The following is a 22,398-nucleotide window of genomic DNA, read 5'->3' as shown; positions in this document are numbered from 1 at the left end:
AATGGCCAGCGAACGCGCCGGGATCAGCCTCCAACGCCGGCTGCCGGTGTGTCGCTGGTTTGCCCATTTTCCGGCAGCCACCGGTCGTGCAACCGGTCATTTCCTACTAATTTGGACCCTCTGATTTCGATTCTGAGCTCCAATTAACTCAACTCCTGTCGATTTGCAAGATAGGAAGGGATCAAAACCGGCCGAATCTTTCCGGCCACCGCCGGTCGAATTGAACTCAATGGAGGTCGGTAATGTGATCCTCATCTCACAAGCTTTCCATAGACATATAATTTGTCAATTTTGGATAACGTTTGTGTGTGACCCCCCTGGTACCGGGTATTATTTATCCGAATAAAATATTAATTTATTTGACTGTGTGTGAATTGTGTTCTAGGAGCACCGGTGAGTCGTGGAATTGATCCCATGGTGGATCATGGTTTAATTGTGTGCTCCAGGTGAGTGACCCACCTTTAATAAATATTTTGGGATAATTAATTATATTTAATTACTGTTAAATTGGTATATGAAATTATGCTCATGTGGTGGAATTTAAATATAGTCGGGAAAAAATATTATTTTATATTTAATTACCCATTGATACTAAACGGAATTTTGGGTTACTAAGAATTTCCCGATTATTATTTTATCGTGATTTAATTGTATTTATTACACATGAGTAAGTATTTTCAGTAATTCGTTGTGTTTGGATTTTATATTATTTTTGGGCATAATTGGTTTGAATATTTGAAGAAAATTATTTGTTCAAATTGGTTGTTTAATTTTAATAATTATGCCTGTGGTATATTATTTATTGAACCGCGTGTTGCGAGGAAAATTATTTTTATCCGTTATCGATGTTTTCGTACCGGTTTGTTGAATAAAAATATGTGGGATGGTAAGTGTGAAATTTTGATATATTTCCCACGATAATTTTGGAAAACGGTACGGTTGGTTTAATAATTATTGTAGACGCATTCACACAGTATTGGTGTTCTGGTATATATATATGTGGTTCAGCGTGCAAGTATTATTATTTCTCCCGTGAGTTGCCATTGGACCGTGGGCAGGCAAGTCTTATATAGTGCACACAGCCGCCCCCCTCCTTGGCCAGGATGATAGTTTCAGCAGCGGTACTGTCGGGACGCCGAAGTGCCGTTTGCAAGTTTCTCTCTTTAATCTCTCCGCCAGTCGGTGCTCAGGACGCTGGGTATCGGAGGGCATCACTGGTATATGGTGTGGTGCGTCAAGTACAAATATTTCGGATAGAAATTTCAAACCCCAAAGAGTACAAAATTATTTATTATAATTTATTGCGGTTTATTTATATTTGGGGTATTTATTTATTTATTTGTTGTTTATTAAATTATTTGGTCCCTTGGTTTTCGGGAAGTACGAATATCGGGTTTTATGAAATTTTTTTAAAAAGGGGAACATTTCCAACGGAGTGAATAGTGAGGGTTTTGAGAGAAATTATTACTTCAAATGTTTATTTATTTATTTATTTAATTGTTCGGTATTGATTAATTAAATCCCTTTTATTCGGTATGTTATTATATTAAAGGTGTTCAGTAGATAGGGTCACTCACTGAGATGATTAGCATCTCACGCTCTTAAATTCCGTTCCCCTAGGTCCAGGTTGGAGATGTTGATTTTTCCGGGGCAAGCCCGACGTCTCAGTTCGTTGCCGAAAATCCAAGAAGTATTTCTTCCCTTTTTTCTCTCCATCCTGTATTATTTCTTTATCTATCATTGTATAAATTCCATATTGATCTGTAAAATGCTCTGTATATTGTGTTGGACATGTAGTTATTAATTATGCACTGAGTTGCTGTTGTTCATTGGAAGTGCTGTAAATTTGTGGAATCAATTTGTAGTATTGTGGGAGGAATAAGGGGATGTTTATAGAAGTGTGTTTTCAGTACAGGTAATTTTTGGTTAGTCCTACCCTTAGGGGAGGTGCTGCCGGATTTTCCGTTGGAAGGTTCGGTAGTACTTCCCTGGGATCAGGGCTTGTCTAGGGTTCCGGGGAAGGAATTCTAGACGGGTCCTGACAAATAAATAGTTAAAACGGTAAATAAGTAAAAGTAAAAACTTTCTCTCAAAACCCTCACAATTTCACTCCGTTGGAAAAGTTTCCCTTTTAAAATTATTTTCACAAAACCCATCATTTTATACCCCAAAAAATAAGGAAATAAATAATGAGGAAAATAGAAATAAATTACAAATAATTTAAAGTTAAAAATTCACATTGAAAATAATTTGTTAACAAATTATTAAATTTTGAATAATATATTATTAGGTGAAACAAAATCATAAATAAAATTTGCAATGGAACAATATAGTATAAAAGCAAAATTAACCTCAATATATAATTTATAAAATTTTGATTAATTAAATCAATGAAGTAATAAGAGAATTATTTTAATTGATTTAAAACCTCAATTTGAAATTGGCAATAAAGTATGATAAAATTCATGTTCAATTTGAAATTGGCAATAAAGTATGATAAAATTCATGTTAAAACATCAAATTGAAATAAATAATAAAAACATGAATAAATGCATTTTAAAACATCAATTTAGAATAAATAATAAAAGATTTGGTAAAATACATTTTAAAACATCAATTTGAAATAAAGAAAATAAATGATAAATTATTTTAAAATACATTTTAAAATATCAATTTGAAATGAATGACAAAAACATGATTACATACATTTTAAATATTTTGTTTGAAAATCATATCGAGAAAATTACTTCAAACACTATACTATATACCAGTGATGCCAGACAGTACCCAGTGTCCCAAGTACCACTCTGATGAGGAGATTAAAGAGAAAAACCTGTAAACGGTCACCTTGGTATCCCAACAGCACCGATGCGAACAACAGTCATCCTACCTATTGAAGGGAGCAAATGATGCTCACTGTGCGTTATATCTACAAACCCTTAGTTCCATGACTCCTATAGGAAGACCTTACATACTTACGTGCTAATAAATAGACATAATATAGAACATCAGTACTGTGTTGTACATCTAAAACCAATAATCATAATCTCATAAAATGCAAGGGGTTTAATACCTCTTTTTAAACCCATAAAATTCACATTTCCTTTAAACCATCATAAATCCATTGATTTAAATACATCAAATTTTACCATAATAAAATCAAATCCATAAATATTTAAATGTACAATTATAATTTTGATCACAATAATTTAATGCAAATATTTTTCTCAAATCCTTAAAATCAATTTATACAAAAAATACAGTAAAAATCACATAAAATTCATATATAATTAAGTTCATATAATTATATTTCATTATATATCGACTAAACTCAATAGTAAAAATTTAAGAATAATTTAGAACCATAATTTATTTAAAACCAAAAATATAAATTTGATGCAACACATATAGTTAAATCTACATAATTTTGGCATCATAAATTTAAAGAACAATTTTTCTTAAATATTATACATACAACATTTTTCAAAAATACCAATAACGCAACATTTATATTTAACAACCCCAAAATAGTTTTTGAAGAGGATCACTCATCTCAAATGCATGGATCACTCAAGATCCTCCATAGGATCGGTCCCACGATTCATACGTGTGCTTAAAATATCATACAGTATCGATTAAAATAATATTGTGATTGTGTATAATATACACAGATTATCCAGAAGAGTTAACACAAACATGGTCCAAAATACACAAATTATAGACCAAAATAAAGCTTGTAACATGAGGATCACGGATTGGACCTTATCTTTCGAAGATCGGACCGGTAGTGGTCGGAATCTAACTGGAAAAGATCGAAATTAACTGTCCTCGGATTGGATTTCCCAATCCGTTACGATTTGGAGGAAATGGACTTCAAATTTGGGTTTAGGGAGATCAAAATAGGGGATAAGGTGGGTGATGTCATCGGAACTAAGAATTTTGGCAAGCCACCATAGTCATCGGTGAAGTCATAGGTGATGGTGCGTCTGACAGTCATTGGCAGTGAAATTTGGTAGCAAGGTAAATCAGAGGATGGGTAACACAATGATGTGGACGATGTCGAAAATGGATGGCTGGATTGAGAGAAATCGGTTGGCAAAGTGGACAACACCACCATTAGAAAACATGTCGATCCCTACGCATAGCCAGCATGGTGGCCTTGAAACTTGATTGATTGGCCGATTTCAAGGTAGCCGACCTACTAGTCCAGCGCATGCATGATGGTGGTGTTTGAAGCACTGTGAACCAGCGGTCGTCCGTTTTCTCTCTGCTCTCCTCTCTCCTCTTTCTCTCTCTTCTCTCCCTCTCTCTCCTCATTCTCTCTCCTCCCTCACACCCTTCCACCAACCAAAAATATCCGTGGGTGCCATTGTACAACCACGAGATTGGTTAAGAACTTGACATGTGGCACAATGTCACTGGCACTATGCACACATTTTCACACACCCACACAGACTGATACAAGGTAATGTAGTCTCAAAATAATTTTGCAATCCATAACTTTTTAACCAAATGTCCAAATTAAGCGTGCCATTAGTATATGAACTCGTATCGATGAGTGCATAATAACCATACATAAGTCAAAACCAAATTTTACAAAAATAAAAAGTCAAATTGGGCATCACTTGAACATATTAGATCGCAACTTATTTCGGTTATAACTTTCAAATCACAGTTCCATTTTTTACGTGCTACTGGCCCACGAACTTGGATCAATGCGTACTTCACAATGGTGCTTCGAACAATGCAAAACTCTATCTAGAACAAAAAGTCAACATGGACCATTCAATCAAAGTTGGTTAACTCGGTCAAACTCAATTAACATGCGGAAAAATTCTAGTGTACTTTGGAATAGAGTGTTACACCTCATGCAACTAATCTTTATTGATTCATACCCACAAAGCGATAGAAGCTTAAAAGCTATTTTTCTTATTTAATTATTCAGCCAACAAAACCAAAAGCAAAAAAATGTTATTTTTCTTTAATATGTGAAACAAATAATTATAATTTAAGTTTCAATTAGATTAAACAAATAAGTAAAATTTAACCATTCATTTCTTCTTCCAATCCCAATATTTACAAATAATTATAATTTAAGTTTCAATTAGATTAATCAAATAATTATAATTTAATCATGCATTTCTCCTTCCAATCTCAATATTTTTCTTTTACAATATTTCTAAGATACCGCACCGATTCCAGCTTCTATCTAAGAAAAGTTAATCAAAAACATGAAATTGAATTTATAAGTAACAATAAAGCACTTTCTGGGATTGTAACCTATAAAAAGTTAGAAAGAAGCATTACTCTGTTTCAATTCCATACAAAACCATTTTTGCTATTATTTTGGTTTTGCAATTTGTTTTCTCTTGGTATCATAGTGTTATTTTCCCTACACAATTCTATGTAAGATAATTTTATTCTACAGTATGAATGTTGGATTTTTGTTTCAAATTCTACAGTTTATCTGGTTAAGTATATGGATAATAATTGAATAAGACAATTTTATTCTACAGTATGAATGTTCAAAGTGGGTTTTCGTTTGGATTTTTGCTTTTTTCAAATTCTACAGTTTATCTGGTTAGGTGTATGGATAATAATTGAATAATTACTGGTGTACATTCTGCATTTTTCCAGTTGTAGGCTTTGTGTATGGAAGCAACAAAAGCTTATGGATACAGAGAGGAGGAAATGCATACAATCATGGGATTAAAGCCAATGATGATGAGAATATTGTTGAGTCAGAGAAAGGTGTGTTGCTGCTAATGATGGTCGTTGTTCTGAAGTTGAAGCCTCATTCCTTAGACAAGGTGGTCATCCTGTTGATGCTGCAGTCTCAACAGCTTTGTGCCTCGGCGTTGTTAATCCGTTGGCAAGTGGGATCGGTGGTGGAGCTTTCATGATTGTTCGATCTTCATCGAACTCCAAAACTGAAGCTTTTGACTCGAGAGAAACAGCTCCTTTGGCTGCTTCAGAGGTTTAGAACTCAGCTTCTTTCTTTTTGTTAAGATACCAGCTAGTGTTATGTTTTCAAAATTTATTTTTAACTGAACTACCCATGATATTTGTAATATTCTTGATCAAACAGAATATGTATGCCGACAATCCTAAAGCCAAGCTAGAAGGTGCACTATCAATGGGAGTTCCTGGTGAGATAGCTGGTCTCTATGAAGCCTGGTTGAAATATGGGCGTTTGTCATGGAGGAATTTGTTCCAACCTGCAATAAAATTTGCCAAAGATGGATTTATAGTTGCTCCTTATCTCGGACAAAACATAATGGACGAATCAGAGAAGATTTTGAATGATCCTGGTTTAAGACAAGTGTATGCACCAAAAGGCAAATTGTTGCAGGTGGGTGATATATGCTACAGCGTGGAACTTGGCCATATTTTAGAGGAAATTGCACAATTGGAACCAAAAGCCTTCTACAATGGTACAGTTGGTGAAAAATTTGTTAAGGATGTGAGAGAGGCTGGTGGGATTTTGACCATGGGGGATTTAAGAAATTACAGAGTGGAAGTAACTGATACAATGGCTGCAGATGTGATGGGCTACACCATATATGGAATGCCTCCTCCTTCAAGTGGAACTTTGGGGCTCACTATGGTGGGTGCTTTGTTGTTGTCTTTTGTAATTTGTTCTGTGGAGTTCTTATGCTTGAATATTTGCTTGAAACAGGTTATGAACATCTTGGATGGTTATGGAAATCCTGATGCTGCAAAGGGAAGTCTTGGTCTGCATCGACTAATTGAAGCAATGAAACACATGTTCGCCATCCGAATGAACTTGGGAGACCCTCATTTTGTGAACATTAGTACTTTTGTATCTGACATGCTTTCCCCAGATTTGGCAAAGAAAATCCGCGATAAGATATTTGACAATACAACTTTCCCTCCGGAATACTACATGTATAGGTTTATAATCTGTTCACGACATAAGTACCAATCAGAGCATTACCTGTTGCCCAGTAGCCTTTGGTCCAAATGATAATACTGCACATATTGTTCCGATCGTCAAAGTCACTACATTTAGATTCTAAGCCATGGTTTTGCAGGTGGAGTCAGCTAAGAGATTATGGAACCAGCCATCTCTGCATTGTCGATACAGATCAAAATGCTGTGTCAATGACAACCACAGTAAATTATCCTTTTGGTGGAAGGGTGCTTTCTACTTCTACAGGGATTGTGCTCAACAATGAGATGGGTGACTTCTCTATTCCCACCGAGATGACAGTGGACGGTTTACCTCCTGCTCCAAATTTTATCAGACCATACAGGAGCCCTTTATCGTCCATGACCCCACTAATTGTCACAAAGGTAAAAATCAGTCTTCCTCGTGTATTATATTTATCCCTTTTCAAAGATTGCTAATGGAATTCAATCACGTCGTGTCTCACTATCTCCTTACTGACACGATTGTCTCTCTCCTTGTGTTCCTCTTCATTTAATTCTGCGTGGATGGTGCGGTAGTTATGTTTGCTTTTAATTGCATAGATTGTAAATAGAGTAGAGAGACAGGTAACGAGATAGGCAAAAAGACATGATTTGAACTCGGAGCTAATTTTGGTGGATTTATTTTACATTTTTTTCTCTAGGATAATCATTTAGCAGGGGTTCTTGGAGGTAGTGGTGGTATGAAGATAATGCCAGCAGTTGCCCAGGTTTTCCTTAGCCATTTTTTCTTGGGGATGGACCCCTTAAGTGCAGTAAATAATCCAAGGGTCTACCACCAGGTTCCCACTTGTTTCATTTTGCAGGAATGTCATTTTTGGAGACTCCAAATGATATTTTTCTGATTTGGTAATAGTTTCCTCTGCAGCTAATTCCTAATGTGGTGTTGTATGAAAACTTCACGGTGTTCAATGGCAATCACATCGAGGTTTCAGACGAAACAAAACTGTTCTTGCAAGAGAGGGGTCATCAAGTTGAAACTCCGTCAAGGAGTGCTATCACTCAGCTTGTTGTTCAAAGTCTTGGAAACCCCATTAAAATGAACAAATCAGTGGAAAAGTTTCTAATGCACAAATATTTCATGGTACACTCACTGCTGTAAGAGACCCTAGAAAGGACGGTAAGCCTGCTGCAATTTGACATGCCATATTTTATGTTGAATGATGAAGGAGGGAAGATCTATTGGTTGGACATGCTTTCAATTTCTATGTTGAAATTTTCTATATATGTGTTGTTGGCTTGATGTACACGGTCCTACTCCCTATTTCCTAATGGCTTAAACCTTTGACATCAATGCTAATAATATAACTTTGGTGGTTGTTAGTTATTGTGCATTCAATATTCAATGTATACAAAATAATCAATAATCAAACACCATTAAAACGGTAAGGAAAAGTGGAAAAGCTTCCAATGAACAAATATTTCATGGAACACTCATTGCTGTAAGCGAACTTAGAAGGGACCTTATGGGTTTGAACAAGAATAGGGAAGATCTATATCAATATAGATTTATACCCTATCCATGCAATGAATTGTTTCAAATTAGTAAATTATTATCGTACTTATTTATTTAATTGAGGTTGTGATTTGCGAACATAAGTGTTTATCAATAAGATATTTCGTTGCTTCCTCTTAAATTGGTATCCATTGGCTCATTTAATTTTTCACCTAGAGTTGGTCAAAATATGAGGTTGCTTTAACATGGAGGATTTAATCTAAAGCCAATATATAGCACACCAATCAATTATTTCATGATAAATTGTCAAATGTATAGAGCCAATTGAGGGATTGATAACATTAAATTATCTCCATGAAATGATTTTCTTGTCCCAAATTTAGTATGATCAAACACAGAACCTAGTATGAAGATTTACCTTTTATTGACCAAAAAAAGCACACATTTCATTAAATAAGGATTCAGTATAATTCTCACAGATGATTGTACAATAGGGAATAACACAGTTGACAAGCTCATGAAAGACCTCAAAACAAATCCTAGTACCTGACTCAGCATCTTTTCAAGAGGACTTGTCCATCAGCTGTATTGGGGCTAGAATGTTAGACTTACTTGTCTCAACAATACACCCATTCATGACCATTTCCTCCAGCATGAAGTGTGCTTTCTCCAAGTGAAACATTATGTCTAGTTCACACTGAAATTCAAACCAACCAAGTGATTAAAGAAACCATACAAATTTTCTTCAATTTGTACTAATGTTTGTATAATTTAATTATATAGAAATATAGTGCTAGAAACTAGGAAAACAGGAAAGAAATAAATCTATGCCTTATTATTATCATGGGACTTACCACATTGCCAAAATGGCGGTCCATGGTTTCAACTAGCAGATGTATGAACTCCAAAATTGCAAGTTCATTCTGCAAGGTAAATGATTAAAGGGAAGAATTAACATTTTAGGAAGCATCATGAGAACAAATTTCCAATAATTGCACAAAAAAGGGAGAAATTTAAAGCAGGTTATTGTCATCTGAAGCTCTTTTTTCTCATCCAAGACTGCAAAATACATATGAATTCTTTAATTTTGAAGTTGCCAATCTTGGAGAACACGAAGAACTTGAGATGCCTACATTTGCATGCATGTGAACACACACACACAACAATGGAAATGTATATCACTCAATGCATGTCATGATGATTTTCACCGTAAAGTACGTAGTCTAAGAGGCATAAACTACTACCATCAGATGCATAACGTAAAATGAATTTGCATATAAGAGAACAAATAGAGTATTTATGACTCAAATCATTCTCAACTTCTTTATAAACACAAGAAATTGAAAGCACCACCACTTAACAAGGGCAAGATGGATAACTTACTTCTTCATTGTCAACTCCAACTAAGAAAAATAGCGATGCATAGCGCCTGTATACAATTTTGTAGTTCCGATGCTCAACAAATGAACACTGTTAAGTACAGAACACATCAGCAACAAAAACATGAATGATCACATATTATATGATACTATTATCCTGTCACTCATTTGTTGCTTTCAAGCACAAGTGTAAGAGAAAAATTCTAATAAGCTTTAATAAATCTAGAAAATCATTGTATAATTATGCACTTCTTTTTGTTCAGATACCACTTCTGTGGGAGAAATCCAACAGCAATCGATAGTCCACAGGCCTACATTTTATGAAACAGTTTGTCTAAATATGTGCAGTTATGGACCAATGCAACATGACCTAGATTCTTCAGAACCAAAACAAAATAATAACCTTTTTTTGTAGAAAATCCAAAAGAACTTCACTTGGCCTGCAGTAAATCCTAGAGCATCGTTTTCAACCATGCATATGGCTTTGCTTTTCCCTAAGAACCTGAAGACGTATCCCTATTTTAAACAAATGATTAATTAAACTCAATTGACTTTAGGTTTAGCAATAATTTATTTATCATATTTTGGGATAAGAGCTACATCTATAATATACAAAACGGCTACCACCCATAGAGAATGCCTATACAAAGTTTAAATTAGAAAAAACCTAAAATATACGACAGTCATGAGGCTAGATAAAAATTAGAGGAACGGTTTTGCGGTTTTGCTTAGAGATATTCATATTTGATGAAATTATCAGCTGATTACAATGTTCAATTTCCATCTAAGGTGACTCCATGTGAATTACACTTCTTGCCTAAGAGCCTGTGAACTATATCAAGGAGATCTTTCAAGACCACGGGAAAAATTTAAACTGAGACTGCCAGACCTCATGTCCACTGTCCGCTCCCAAGTCATCATTGTATTCTCTCAAGTAGTTATCAATCAAATTTAATATAGACCACGCAGCAATTTTCAGCAAGCAACCTGAAGGTTGCTAAAAAGAGTTAAAAGTTCATTACATGTTAGTCCAATCAGCGTATCTGAAAGAGAATATAAATATGCTTGTTATCCTACATGTTTTCCAAAGCTATTTCGGGATTCAGGAAACATTAGAATGATATTTTCGAGAAAGTTTTTTGAACGCCTAGCTAAAAAGGTACAGAAAACTCATTGAGCCGAGTTCAACTAAAGTTTTAGGACAAAATGCAGGGGCTGGTGGTTAATTTTATAAATTACATGGGGAATGATCCTACCAGTATAAATGCAAGTCCCTGAATGCCCAAGAAGAGCATTTTGGTATGTGTAATTTCACATTGTGAGATTTAATCGAACTTATCTAAAACTTGACACAAGAACCATTAATTTCTTCTCTTTTGCTAACTATAATAGGTTATGATATATGAAATTAGATAGCAGTATCAACCCAAGCAACAGGGAAGATTTATTAAAAAAATAAAAATAAAAAAATAAAAATTTCTTTTTCCACATTATATTGAATTTTATCTGTTGGGCTTTTTTGCAGTTTGCATTGCATACACAACCGCAAAATTTTAGTATTAGCAACGCAGATGAAACATGCTAAAAGAGTAAATAACCTAAAACTAGAATTTCAGGTAGTTTAACGAAACCCTAAATTCACAATTGCCAAACAAAACTATCAAATTTCAAAGATTTGACATCAGAATCCAATTCTCTAACTATAAGAAATTCCAAAAATTATAGCTTTTCCTCTGTGAATTACTAATCTGTTGGCTGATCCAGCAACCATGAAAATAAAAAAAAATAAATAAATAAAAAAGGGGAAAACAGAGGGGTAAAGAAACCTGTTGTTCGTTACGAGCGAGGCATTTGCGAACAATTTCGCCTTCAAGAGCACGTCGTTCTTCAAGGGTGAGATATTCGTAGTACTGGGCAAGCCGGGTCTGACCCTGTTTGTTCACCATCAATATGAATCTGATCCCCATTTTTCTTCTGAAACTCAACTCCGATCAAACATCTATTTGCCACCACCATTTTTCTTATTTTTCTGTCGGGTAAAACGACATGTCGTATGGTCAAAATGAATGATTTAAACAAAAATATGTTTGGTAAGTATTTTAAAATTGACTTAATTATTATATATATATATATATATATATTATTGAAAGACATTAGTAGTAATCCATTTATTTATTTATTTATTTATTTATTTTAGCTATTAAATGAATGTAACTAATTCACCTTTTTGTTTTATTAAATAAAAATTTAATTCAATATATTTTGTATTTGATATTAAATTATATTATATGAATTATAATTAGTTACAAAAGACAGTTAAAGAGTATAGTAAGTATTCTTTTCGACAGTCAAAATAAATAAATAAATAAATAAATATTCTTTTGGAGTTAATATCTTTGACCTTCTATAAGGTATGCTATAATTACACTAAATTTATCAAAATTGATTTTGATTACTTGTCTTCCTTACCATCTATCCAAATTAATGATGTTAAAGGTGTAATCGACATTTTAACATGTATGGAAAATTTTCTTCTCATTTAAAGGCGTAGTTAACATCGGTTAAAATAGGGTTGGAATTTGTGCAACAAGCAAATCCTTTATAAAAACTTATTTTCTTCTCATACCCTTAAGCATCCTTAAAAAATTTGTGCAAAAGAGATAAGTCTAGATCTGATAACATATTGTGTAGTAGGGGTGGGCATGGATTGGGTTGGTTCGGTTTTGGACCGAAATACAACTCAATCCATACATATCGGTTTTTCTAATTTACAATCCAAACCAAACCATTAAAGCATTAAATCCAAACCAAACCAAACCATTTATGATCGGTTTGGTTTGGATTGGTTGATCGGTTTGAAACTTACTAATTTATAAATATATAATACAAATAAAAAAATTCAAATATAAAATATAAATAATAAATTATAATTATCCAAACATAAATACAATTAGAATAATACAACATAGTCTACAATGGAAAATAAAGAAGAAAATGTAGCAAATGATACACATCATGCACTTATTAAATAACAAACATTAATGTTATCATCTCACTCCTATAAAATTAAATTAAAATTGTTAGAACAAATAATGTAAAATAATACATTCGTCAAAATTCATTCACTCAAGAATCAATGCATAATTTTTTTTTTTTTAACCTTAAAATTTTAGTAAATCATAAGTCAATCAACGTTGACAGGTTCACTAATTTTAGTTGATTCTGTAAGCTCTACGAAGATCAAAACAATAAAATTAGTAATAAATTATATTTAAACATTTATATATATATATATATATATATAAGTAACAATTGGATACAATATATGTAGATATATATATATATATATATATGATGGGGATGTAAAAAATATATATATGTTATTGTGATGGTGATGGACTGGTGGAGGGTGGCAACAAAGATAAATGTTTAGTTTAGGGTTACAACTTACAATTTGATTTGGGATTTGGGATATGGGGATGTAAAAGGAAAAAAAAAAATATATATATATATATATATATTAAAAATCAATATATAAAAATGGAAAAAAATAAAAATTAATATATAAAAATGAAAAAATATATATTAAAATTAATATATAAAAATAAAAAAAAATAAAAAATATTTAATTTTTTAGTTATATAATATATTTTTTGGATTGGATTGGATTGGATTTATATTTTCAATCCATAACCAATCCAATCCATACAATTTATAATATTTTGAACCCAATCCAATCCAATTGATGTAAAAATCCAATCCAAACCGTTCAAAATGGATTGGATTGGACGGATTGAACGGATTAGATTGGATTTTGCCCACCCCTATTGTGTAGTATCATTTTAACTCAAAACCCTTTTATTAAAGGGATAAACAAGAGTTTGCAAACTAACTTGTTATAGTAATAGATTAACCTGTCATGGACCAAATATATTACACTTAAACCGAAATTTTAAAAAATGCGAGTTAATATATTAATAAGCTAAACCTTTATGAATCAAATCTATTACACCTAAACAGAAATCTTAAAAAATGTGAGTGAATTCGTTCGTGTTGTGTTAAGTTTGTATTGTGTTAACAAGGTGGATAGAACTTTGCTTGGTCTAGACAAGTGATGATAATAATTTTGTTGAGATTTGTGTGTAATTATAGCAAATCTCAAAGGAGAGCAATAACACTCACCCCTTTAGTTAATACTTGATATATCGACCTGAGATCAAGCGAAACTAATGCAAAAGTTTATTTTAAGGGTGGTATTATTCACACTACAGAAATTGATAATGATATTTTTATATTCCAAAAATACACATTGATAAAAAAATAAAAAATAAATAAAAAATATCCATGAGTATTTAAAGAAAATAAAAATAAAATACTATATACTCTACCTTGTACTTTACATTTTAGAAAAAACAATAAATCTTAATATTAAAGTTTAGCAATGAACAAGAAAATATAAAAAACTAATAATTGACAAATCATCCCTTTGCAACCTTGAAATGAAAGTATTTAGCTTTTTTTTTTTTTTTTTGTGATCCAATTGTTTTCTTTGTATATTTTTTTAATTTTGTTTAATGTTTGCTCTTTCTATTCTTATGAGTTTTTTTTCAAAATCAAATGACTATATTATTTGCAAAAGTTGGTGTAAAATATATTATCCAGTTTATATAAACCAAATAAAAATTTAATGATACATGCAGTCATTCGATACAGTTAACTAGTATACTTTACACAAACTGAACAAAATTTCAATGATGGATGAATTTGTTTAGTATATTAAACCAAACATTTTTGAACCATCTGGGTTATGTAAACTAGTATACAAAACCTGAACCAGCTCAACATGTTTAACTTTATTTTTTCAATTTTCTTTGGTAACAGGAAGACAAAGATGTCTAGGCTATCAAAAATCGGTTGAGAAAGGGGAAAAATATTTACTTTTTCTATATGTGGCTGCTGAAATAGGTGCGATTGAAGAAAGTCATTTTGTGGCTCACCAATTTCAATGATGTAAGAAGAATTAGGGTGTTACAATCATAGGATTGTTATCGTATTATATGGTATCTTAATTTTATTTGTTGTAAGAATAAATTAGGTATATTGATGTAGGAAGTAAAAATTGACTTAAAGATGTATTTAAAATGTAGTATATTTTTATAGTGTAAATAGAATTACCCTTATCTTAATTCCATGTATTTGCAACTGAAATCAATTTTTAAATCATTTTCTCCAATCACAACCAAATGTGTCTTTACTACCTTCCCCTTTTTTTTTGGAAGGAGGGGGGGGGGGGGGGGGGGGGGACAACAATAAACTTTGTTTGAGAACTTTTATTGATCTAAGTGCAAAATGAACCTAAAAGGTTGAATAGGTCCTTGGTTAGTTAAATATTTTTTCAAGCACTGATATCAATTGTCAATAGGAACTTGCAAGAGCCTAAACCTACTTCACATCATCTCTATGCCCAAATTACAATTTTTGCATCACACTAAGTGATATAATATCCAACACACACATAGGATTCGATCCTTTTCACGAACAGGAATATAAACAAGACACATACAATATGTATGTATATATATATATATACAATGCACATCAAAGACTTTTTTCCCCATAATACAATAAATAAATGCAGAAATATAAATGATAGGAAATGAAAATATTGCACACAAGATTTTTAAGTGGAAATCCTAGATGGAAAAATCATAGGTGTTAATAACCATCTCTAATCTAAATCCACTAGGTAAAGGAAAACAGTATGATCGCACAATTCTATCATAAAGTTAAGGAGCGATATTGACATTCTCATCCACTGTAATAGTAGAGTGATTCGATCTCTTAAATTCAGACATAATGACTTTAAGCCCCGACCACCACAGCTACTGCTTCTTGTAAGGACTCTACACCAAGACTCCATCTTTATGGCCTCCCTCAAAAGGGATTCTACTACACCACATCATCGTAACAGTTTTCCTTACAATAGTACACGAACATCGCCACAACGATTTTCCTTACAAGGGAAAGTGAAAGTGTTTTTAAGGTATCTAAAAGTGGGAATCTTAGGAATCTCTTTTAAGTGAGAAAATACAGATATGAGAGGCTCATAATGAAATATTAAGTAAAAATCAAAAAATACCAAAGAGAGAATCAATCCAGGACAGCTAAAAGGTGATCTAATGATGTTTTCTACGATTCAAAATCATTTAAACTCAATAGATCTCCATTAATGGTGTCTCACACTATCATTGAAACCTAGAGCTCTCTCTTAACTTTTCTCTCTATCTCAATCCCGAAAAAGAATAGAGATCTAATAAAATTAGGAACCTTGTCTAGACAAGATAATAAGTTGTTCAAACAAGGGTATTAAAATTTAATCAAAAAATAACAAATGGCTAAACATTTTTTGGATAAGATAAAGACCTTATTTGAACAACAGAGATTCACCACTGAATGAATGACATGTGGCAAGATGTTGTTTGAACAAGATAGGAACCTTGCGTGAACAACATAAATCCATCATTCATGGAATGACACATGGCATACCTTGTTAGAATAATAGTAAAAAATTGATCAAACTAACTATTTTGACTTTCACAAATTTGGTAAAAAGCATACTAGAACGAAGTCAAAAAGCCCAAAGTATAAAAACTGGTAAAAATATATAGATAAGTGAAAGACAAAAATAATATTAACTATAAGTTTTTTTAACCACTTAGATATATATATGTATAGGATTTCTAAGTCACTTATCAAACCCAAGGGGTATATGGTTTACATACTCTAATACTAACTAAGATAGAACCTTACAGCTCATTGTTTTGATTTGTGAAAAATTACCACAATACAAAAATTGACTTAACGATTCACATTCAAACATTATAGAACCTTACAGCTCAGTATTTTGATTTATGAAAAATTACCACTATACAAACATTGACTTAACAATTCACATTCAAACATTCTTTTTTTTCTCTTAAACGAAATATAGCTTAAATATCGTGCAAACTATCCTTCTATATTAAGTGGTAGTATTGTGTTAGCAAAGGTATGGGAAACATATCAAAGGGGAAGAAATAATGAAAAAGACTCATTATATTGTTATTGAAAGACCATAATTTAAAATGAAAGTCTATAAAAGTATATTTGAATCTTTCATAATTTAATAATACAAAAGTCAATTATTAAAAAAACAAAAACAAAAAAATCCATAAAAATCTTTTAAATCCAATTAAATATAACTCTATATAAGATTTTCTTAAAACAGTAAAGGTGATTAGACTTTTGAAATTAATATTTTAATTATCAAAACTTGGTTAATAAGGTTCCATGATATCCAAAATGTTTTTTTATTATTATTATTTTTTTCTGTGATCTTGGTTTTAGATTGTTTTTATCTAGTCATTTTGAAAAGGACACCAAAAATTGATAGTGTTCAAAAAGGCACCACCTAAGCACACCATGGTATGAAAATTAGATAAAGCCTTATATTATACAAGCTTTGAAAAAGGTAGTCAATGTCGTGTTGACCAATTGATGGGTGCCCAAGCACAAAAGGTACGAGTCTTTCTATTTTTTTTTTTATATGTTTTTAAGATTTTTTTTATAAAAAAAGATTAAAAAAGTAATTCATAAGAAATTAGAAAAGAAAAAATAAAAATACAAAGCAATGAAAAAAAAGGTGTTAAAAATGGAAACTTATTTGAAGATTAATTTTTTTTCTTCGTTCACCAAAGAAAAATAAATAAATATATGAAAAAGAAAATCTTGAATTGGAGTCCAATAAAGAATTATACAAGAGTTAGTTAAATTATGGTGATACCTAACAAGTTAAATTATAATGATATCTAAAATATATATTAAAAGTACATATTGATCTAAAAACTATTAAATAATTATAGACTTATAATATATATGATTGAAATTAATTTTTTTTTTTTTTTTTGGTAATTAGGGCCATTGCCGCTCTACCACATTCGAACCTGAGTAGAGGAAGGTAAAGAAGCATAACACTTGCCAGTTAAGTTGCGACCTTAGCCGTGAAATTAATTTTTTATTGAAAACTTGAAAAATATGCATTTTCATGAATTTATTATAATTAGGTGATTATTAATTTATATTTATTGCACAAATAATAATGATATAAACTTATATATATATATATTGATATTTAAAATATGAATTATTTTATTTATTTAGTAATCTTATAAATTTCAGATAACCTCGTAAGGTTTGAAGCTTAACTGCACCGTCTTGTGATGCCTCTATTTGCTAAATGAAAATAATGATATCCGACTTCCCTCCAATGCCCATAAGGCCTTTTTGCAGGTATCGCACAATGGATTTGGGTTGGACAGACGACATGGTATGACGGTGGAGAGACTGACCATTATCAATTTTTTTTTTCATTTAAAAACTTGATATAACAAATGAGCAAAAAGAAAAAGGAATTTTATTAAACCAATAAATTTTGCTTTTGATGAAATTTTCAATTTTATAATTTTTATACTAAAATATTATTCAATTAAATAAAATGAGCGGTTTTTTTTTTTCCTTTTTTTTCTGGAAGAGGGGGCGGTTTAGAAGGGGTTGAATTTTTATGAAATTTCATTAGTTGGAGAGATCAGCAAGTCCTACTTCACTAGTGAATAGCCAATTCATGGGCACTCCTATTTAGCTTCCTAGATATAAAGGGCAACCCTATTATATATATATATATATATATATATATATATATAATAAGAGTCATTCTACGGTGTGGACGGTTCGCATGCGGACGTACCTAAAATAGTGTTCTAAAAGGCGTAAGGCATCACAAGGTGGTAAAGTCAGCCTAGGCGTGAAAAAGTATTTCACAATTATATTATTATTTTATTTACTATAAGGCTACTAAATAAACAAAATAATTCATATTTTAAATATCAAAATATATATAAGTCTATATTATTTTTGTATGTGCAATAAACATGAATTAGTATGTAATTGATCATAATAAATTTATGAAAATTTATGTTTTCCAAGTTTCCAATAACATATTAGTTTCAAAACATATATATTGCTAACCTATAAGTATCTAATAATTCATAGATTAATATATACTTTAGCTATTACCGTAATTTAACTCTTGTCTAATTCTTTATTGGACTCCAATTTAATATCTACATCTTCATCCAACTCATTTTTTCCTCTTTTGGGTTAAAGTTTCTGTCTAATTCCTTAATCCTTATACATTATGTTTTTTTTTTTTTTTGTTTAAGAAAAAAAATTTAATCTTAAAAAGGTTTCCATTTTTTAACAAGATTTTTTGTTTTTTTATTTTTATTTTTTAATTTCTTATGAATTGTTTTTTAACATTTTTTTTAAAAAATAATCTTAGAAAAAACAAACTTTGAACTAAAAGGCTCACGCTTTTTAGCACCTAGGCACGTATTAAGTGGTTAACACAGCATTGCTTGCTTTTTTCTAAGCCTTGCAACTATGCGAGGCCTTATCTAAAAGTATCATGCCTAGGCGCGCCTAGGCGGTGCCTTTTCTCACCTTTTAAAACACTGACCTAAAGTTAATGTTTTTTGGATGAAAACGTCAACTTTGCTGTACACTTTACACATCAAAGTCGATGCTTTCATCCAAAAAGCATCGGCTTTGGATGGGATCTGCATACGGACCGTCCGCACCATAGAATTTCTCTTATATAGTAAATATTAAAAACTTTTTGGGCCACAAAATGTGAAAGTCCTATGCATACGCCTTACCAAGGAAGAAAATGTTGGCAATTTTATCGAAATATCATCAAAATTATCGGGTGTCACAGGCCATCGACTCTGATAAGGGGGAGGGGGGAAGAAATTTCCATCGGCCGTGTCATGGAAACATCACCGGTGTCATGAAATTTCATCGTTGTCAGAATAAGTCGGTGGAAATGTCAGGAAACTTGTGGAAATTGGATGGATTTTGGTGGAAACATATGGCAATCTAATGAAGTTTGAAGGGTACCTCCTGCAATTTGATCTTTCTCAAGAATCCCAAGAATCCCAACCAGTGCGCTCCTCTGCAATTGGATGGGAAATCTAATGAAATTCGATATTTTATTTCATACCTTTCTGGTGTTTGGCTTAAATTCGATGGTTACCCTCTGCAATTCGATTTTTCCCAAGAATCCCAACCAGTGCACTCTTCTGCAATTCGATGGGAAATCTAATGAAATTTGATATTTTATTTCATACATTTCTAGTGTTTGGCTTAGGCGATTTACAGAGAGAGTTGCTACTGTGGGCGATTATCTATGGCAATCAATGTCGTCGTGAACAGCCATAGCTGTGGATCGCTCCCTATTTTGCTCCTATTTTTGTAATTGATTTTGTTAACATAATTTTTTATTATTTAAATTATTTTGTTTTGTGAATTAATTTGGATTTGGAGAAAGATGAAAATTTGATTTGATGAAGTACTGTAGAGGAGATTATGGTGGAGCTCAGGCCAGTTAATTATAGTAAGCATTGAGAAGGAGATTGAAAGAATGAGAAAGCAGTCAATCGGTCTGTTGGTCAGAAAAAAAATTATTAGGAATCTTTACAGACATTTTGTATTTTCATGATATATTCTACGATTTCTGAAGCTCTATCACAATTCATATGGTAATAGAATAATAATTTAAAACCTTTTTCATGGATTTACAGTAATCAATATATAGATTTCTTCTCGATACAGACTGAAAAGAAAAAAAACCATGAGGGAATAGAGTTATGAGGGGGAGAAATAACAAAGTACAATCATAATGAATTGAAAAAGAAAAAAATGCTTTATTTTTTAAAAAATATTTTATTATAATTTTGTACATTCCAAAATTTAAAACCTACATATGTCACGTGAGAAAAAAATATTTCTATTGATTTATGAGAGAAGAAAATGTTTGTACTGTTGTTTTATTCTCTTATAAAAATATGATATTCATTCGTTCACCACTCCTACGAAATTTTATTTTTAAGCTTTGAATCCTCTCTCTTCAATTTAAAATTGTGTAGAGAAAATGACTTTGAAAGTATCAAAAAATTAGAAAATAACGAATGCTTTGTTTTCGGTGAAGATGATTAGTATTCAACATCTTTTTATTTCTTTATTCTATATTTTATGTTCATGAAAAGAAGAATTTTTGGAGGATTCAAGATAGAAAAAAGTCTCAATTCACAGTTTCTGAAACTTCAAAAATAAGTATTTTAATAACAAATATTATAAGAATTTTATTTACTATCCAATATACAACTAATTTTGTTCTACAAAATAATATATTATGTAATTATGAATTTTGATATTTATTAATTTTTTAACATTTATTAATAGTTAAATTTTTTGTATTAGTTATTAATGGTAGAAGTATGATACTTAAATTGGATGTATAACATATTAGATATTATTATTATTGTTATTATTGTTCTTATTATTATTGTTATCATTGTTAATGTTATTATTATTATTATTATTTTTATTCTTCTTATTATTGTTATTATTTTTATTCTTCTTGTTATTGTTGTTATTTTTTATTCTTCTTATTATTGTTATTATTATTAATTTTTCTTATTCTTCTTATTATTATTGTTATTGTTATTATTGTTACTATTATTTTTATTATTATTATTATTATTGTTCATTTTTTCTTATTCTTGTTATTGTTATTATTGTGACTATTATTTTTGTTTTTGTTATTCTTATTATTGTTAATTTTTTCTTATTCTTATGATTATTATTATTTTTATTGTTATTATTGTTACTATTATTTTTATTATTATTATTCCTATTATTATTAATTTTTTTTCTTATTCTAGTTATTATTGTTATTATTATTTTTATTATTGTTAATTTTTTCTTATTCTTGTTATTATTATTATTACTATTATTGTGACTATTATTTTTGTTTTTGTTATTATTATTATTAATTTTTTTCTTGTTCTTGTTGTTATTATCATTGTTATTATTATTTTTTTATCATTATTATTGTTATTGTTATTATAATTATTCTTATCATTATTATTCTTATTATTATTATTATTATTATTATTGTTATTATTGTCACTATTATTTTTATTATTATTATTCTTATTATTGTTAATTTTTTTCTTATTCTTGTTATTATTATTGTTATTATTATTAATTTTTTTCTTATTCTTGTTATTATTATTGTTATTATTGCGAATATTATTTTTATTTTTATTATTATTATTATTATAAAATTTTTTCTTGTTCTTATTATTATTATTGTTATTGTTATTATTGTTATTGTTTTGTTACTATTATTGTTACTATTGTTAATTTTTTCTTATTTTTGTTATTATCATTATTGTTATTGTTGTGACTATTATTTTTGTTTTTGTTATTATTATTATTATTATAAATTTTTTTCTTGTTCTTTTTATTATTATTATTATTGTTATTGTTATCATTGTTATTGTTTTGTTACTATTATTGTTAATTTTTTCTTATTCTTGTTATTATCATGATTGTTATTATTGTGACTATTATTTTTGTCTTTGTTATTATTAATATTATAAAAATTTTCTTATTCTTGTTATTATTATTATTATTATTATTCTTATTCTTATTATTATTGTTATTATTTTT

General features: G+C 30.5%; 1 protein-coding gene and 1 pseudogene across 1 annotated transcript; one reads left to right on the top strand and one right to left on the bottom strand.

Annotated features, from left to right (window-relative positions):
- The first annotated feature begins 5,776 nt into the window (after positions 1-5,776).
- LOC107432776 (glutathione hydrolase 3-like) lies at positions 5,777-8,221 on the top strand (annotated as a pseudogene).
- A 588-nt stretch (positions 8,222-8,809) lies between these two features.
- LOC107432810 (AP-4 complex subunit sigma) lies at positions 8,810-11,848 on the bottom strand. Its single transcript, XM_016044005.4, has 4 exons — positions 11,613-11,848; positions 9,791-9,877; positions 9,262-9,330; positions 8,810-9,104 (listed from the first exon to the last, which is right to left on the bottom strand). Exons 1-4 carry the CDS (start codon positions 11,751-11,753, stop codon positions 8,970-8,972), a joined length of 432 nt encoding a protein of 143 aa, XP_015899491.1. The 5' UTR covers positions 11,754-11,848; the 3' UTR covers positions 8,810-8,969.
- Positions 11,849-22,398: the final 10,550 nt, after the last annotated feature.

Source organism: Ziziphus jujuba, chromosome 11, assembly GCF_031755915.1.
Source record: "Ziziphus jujuba cultivar Dongzao chromosome 11, ASM3175591v1".
Lineage (NCBI taxonomy): Eukaryota > Viridiplantae > Streptophyta > Magnoliopsida > Rosales > Rhamnaceae > Ziziphus > Ziziphus jujuba.
The sequence above is the reverse complement of the archived record's forward strand: the minus strand, read 5'-3'. Positions and strand labels throughout refer to the sequence as shown.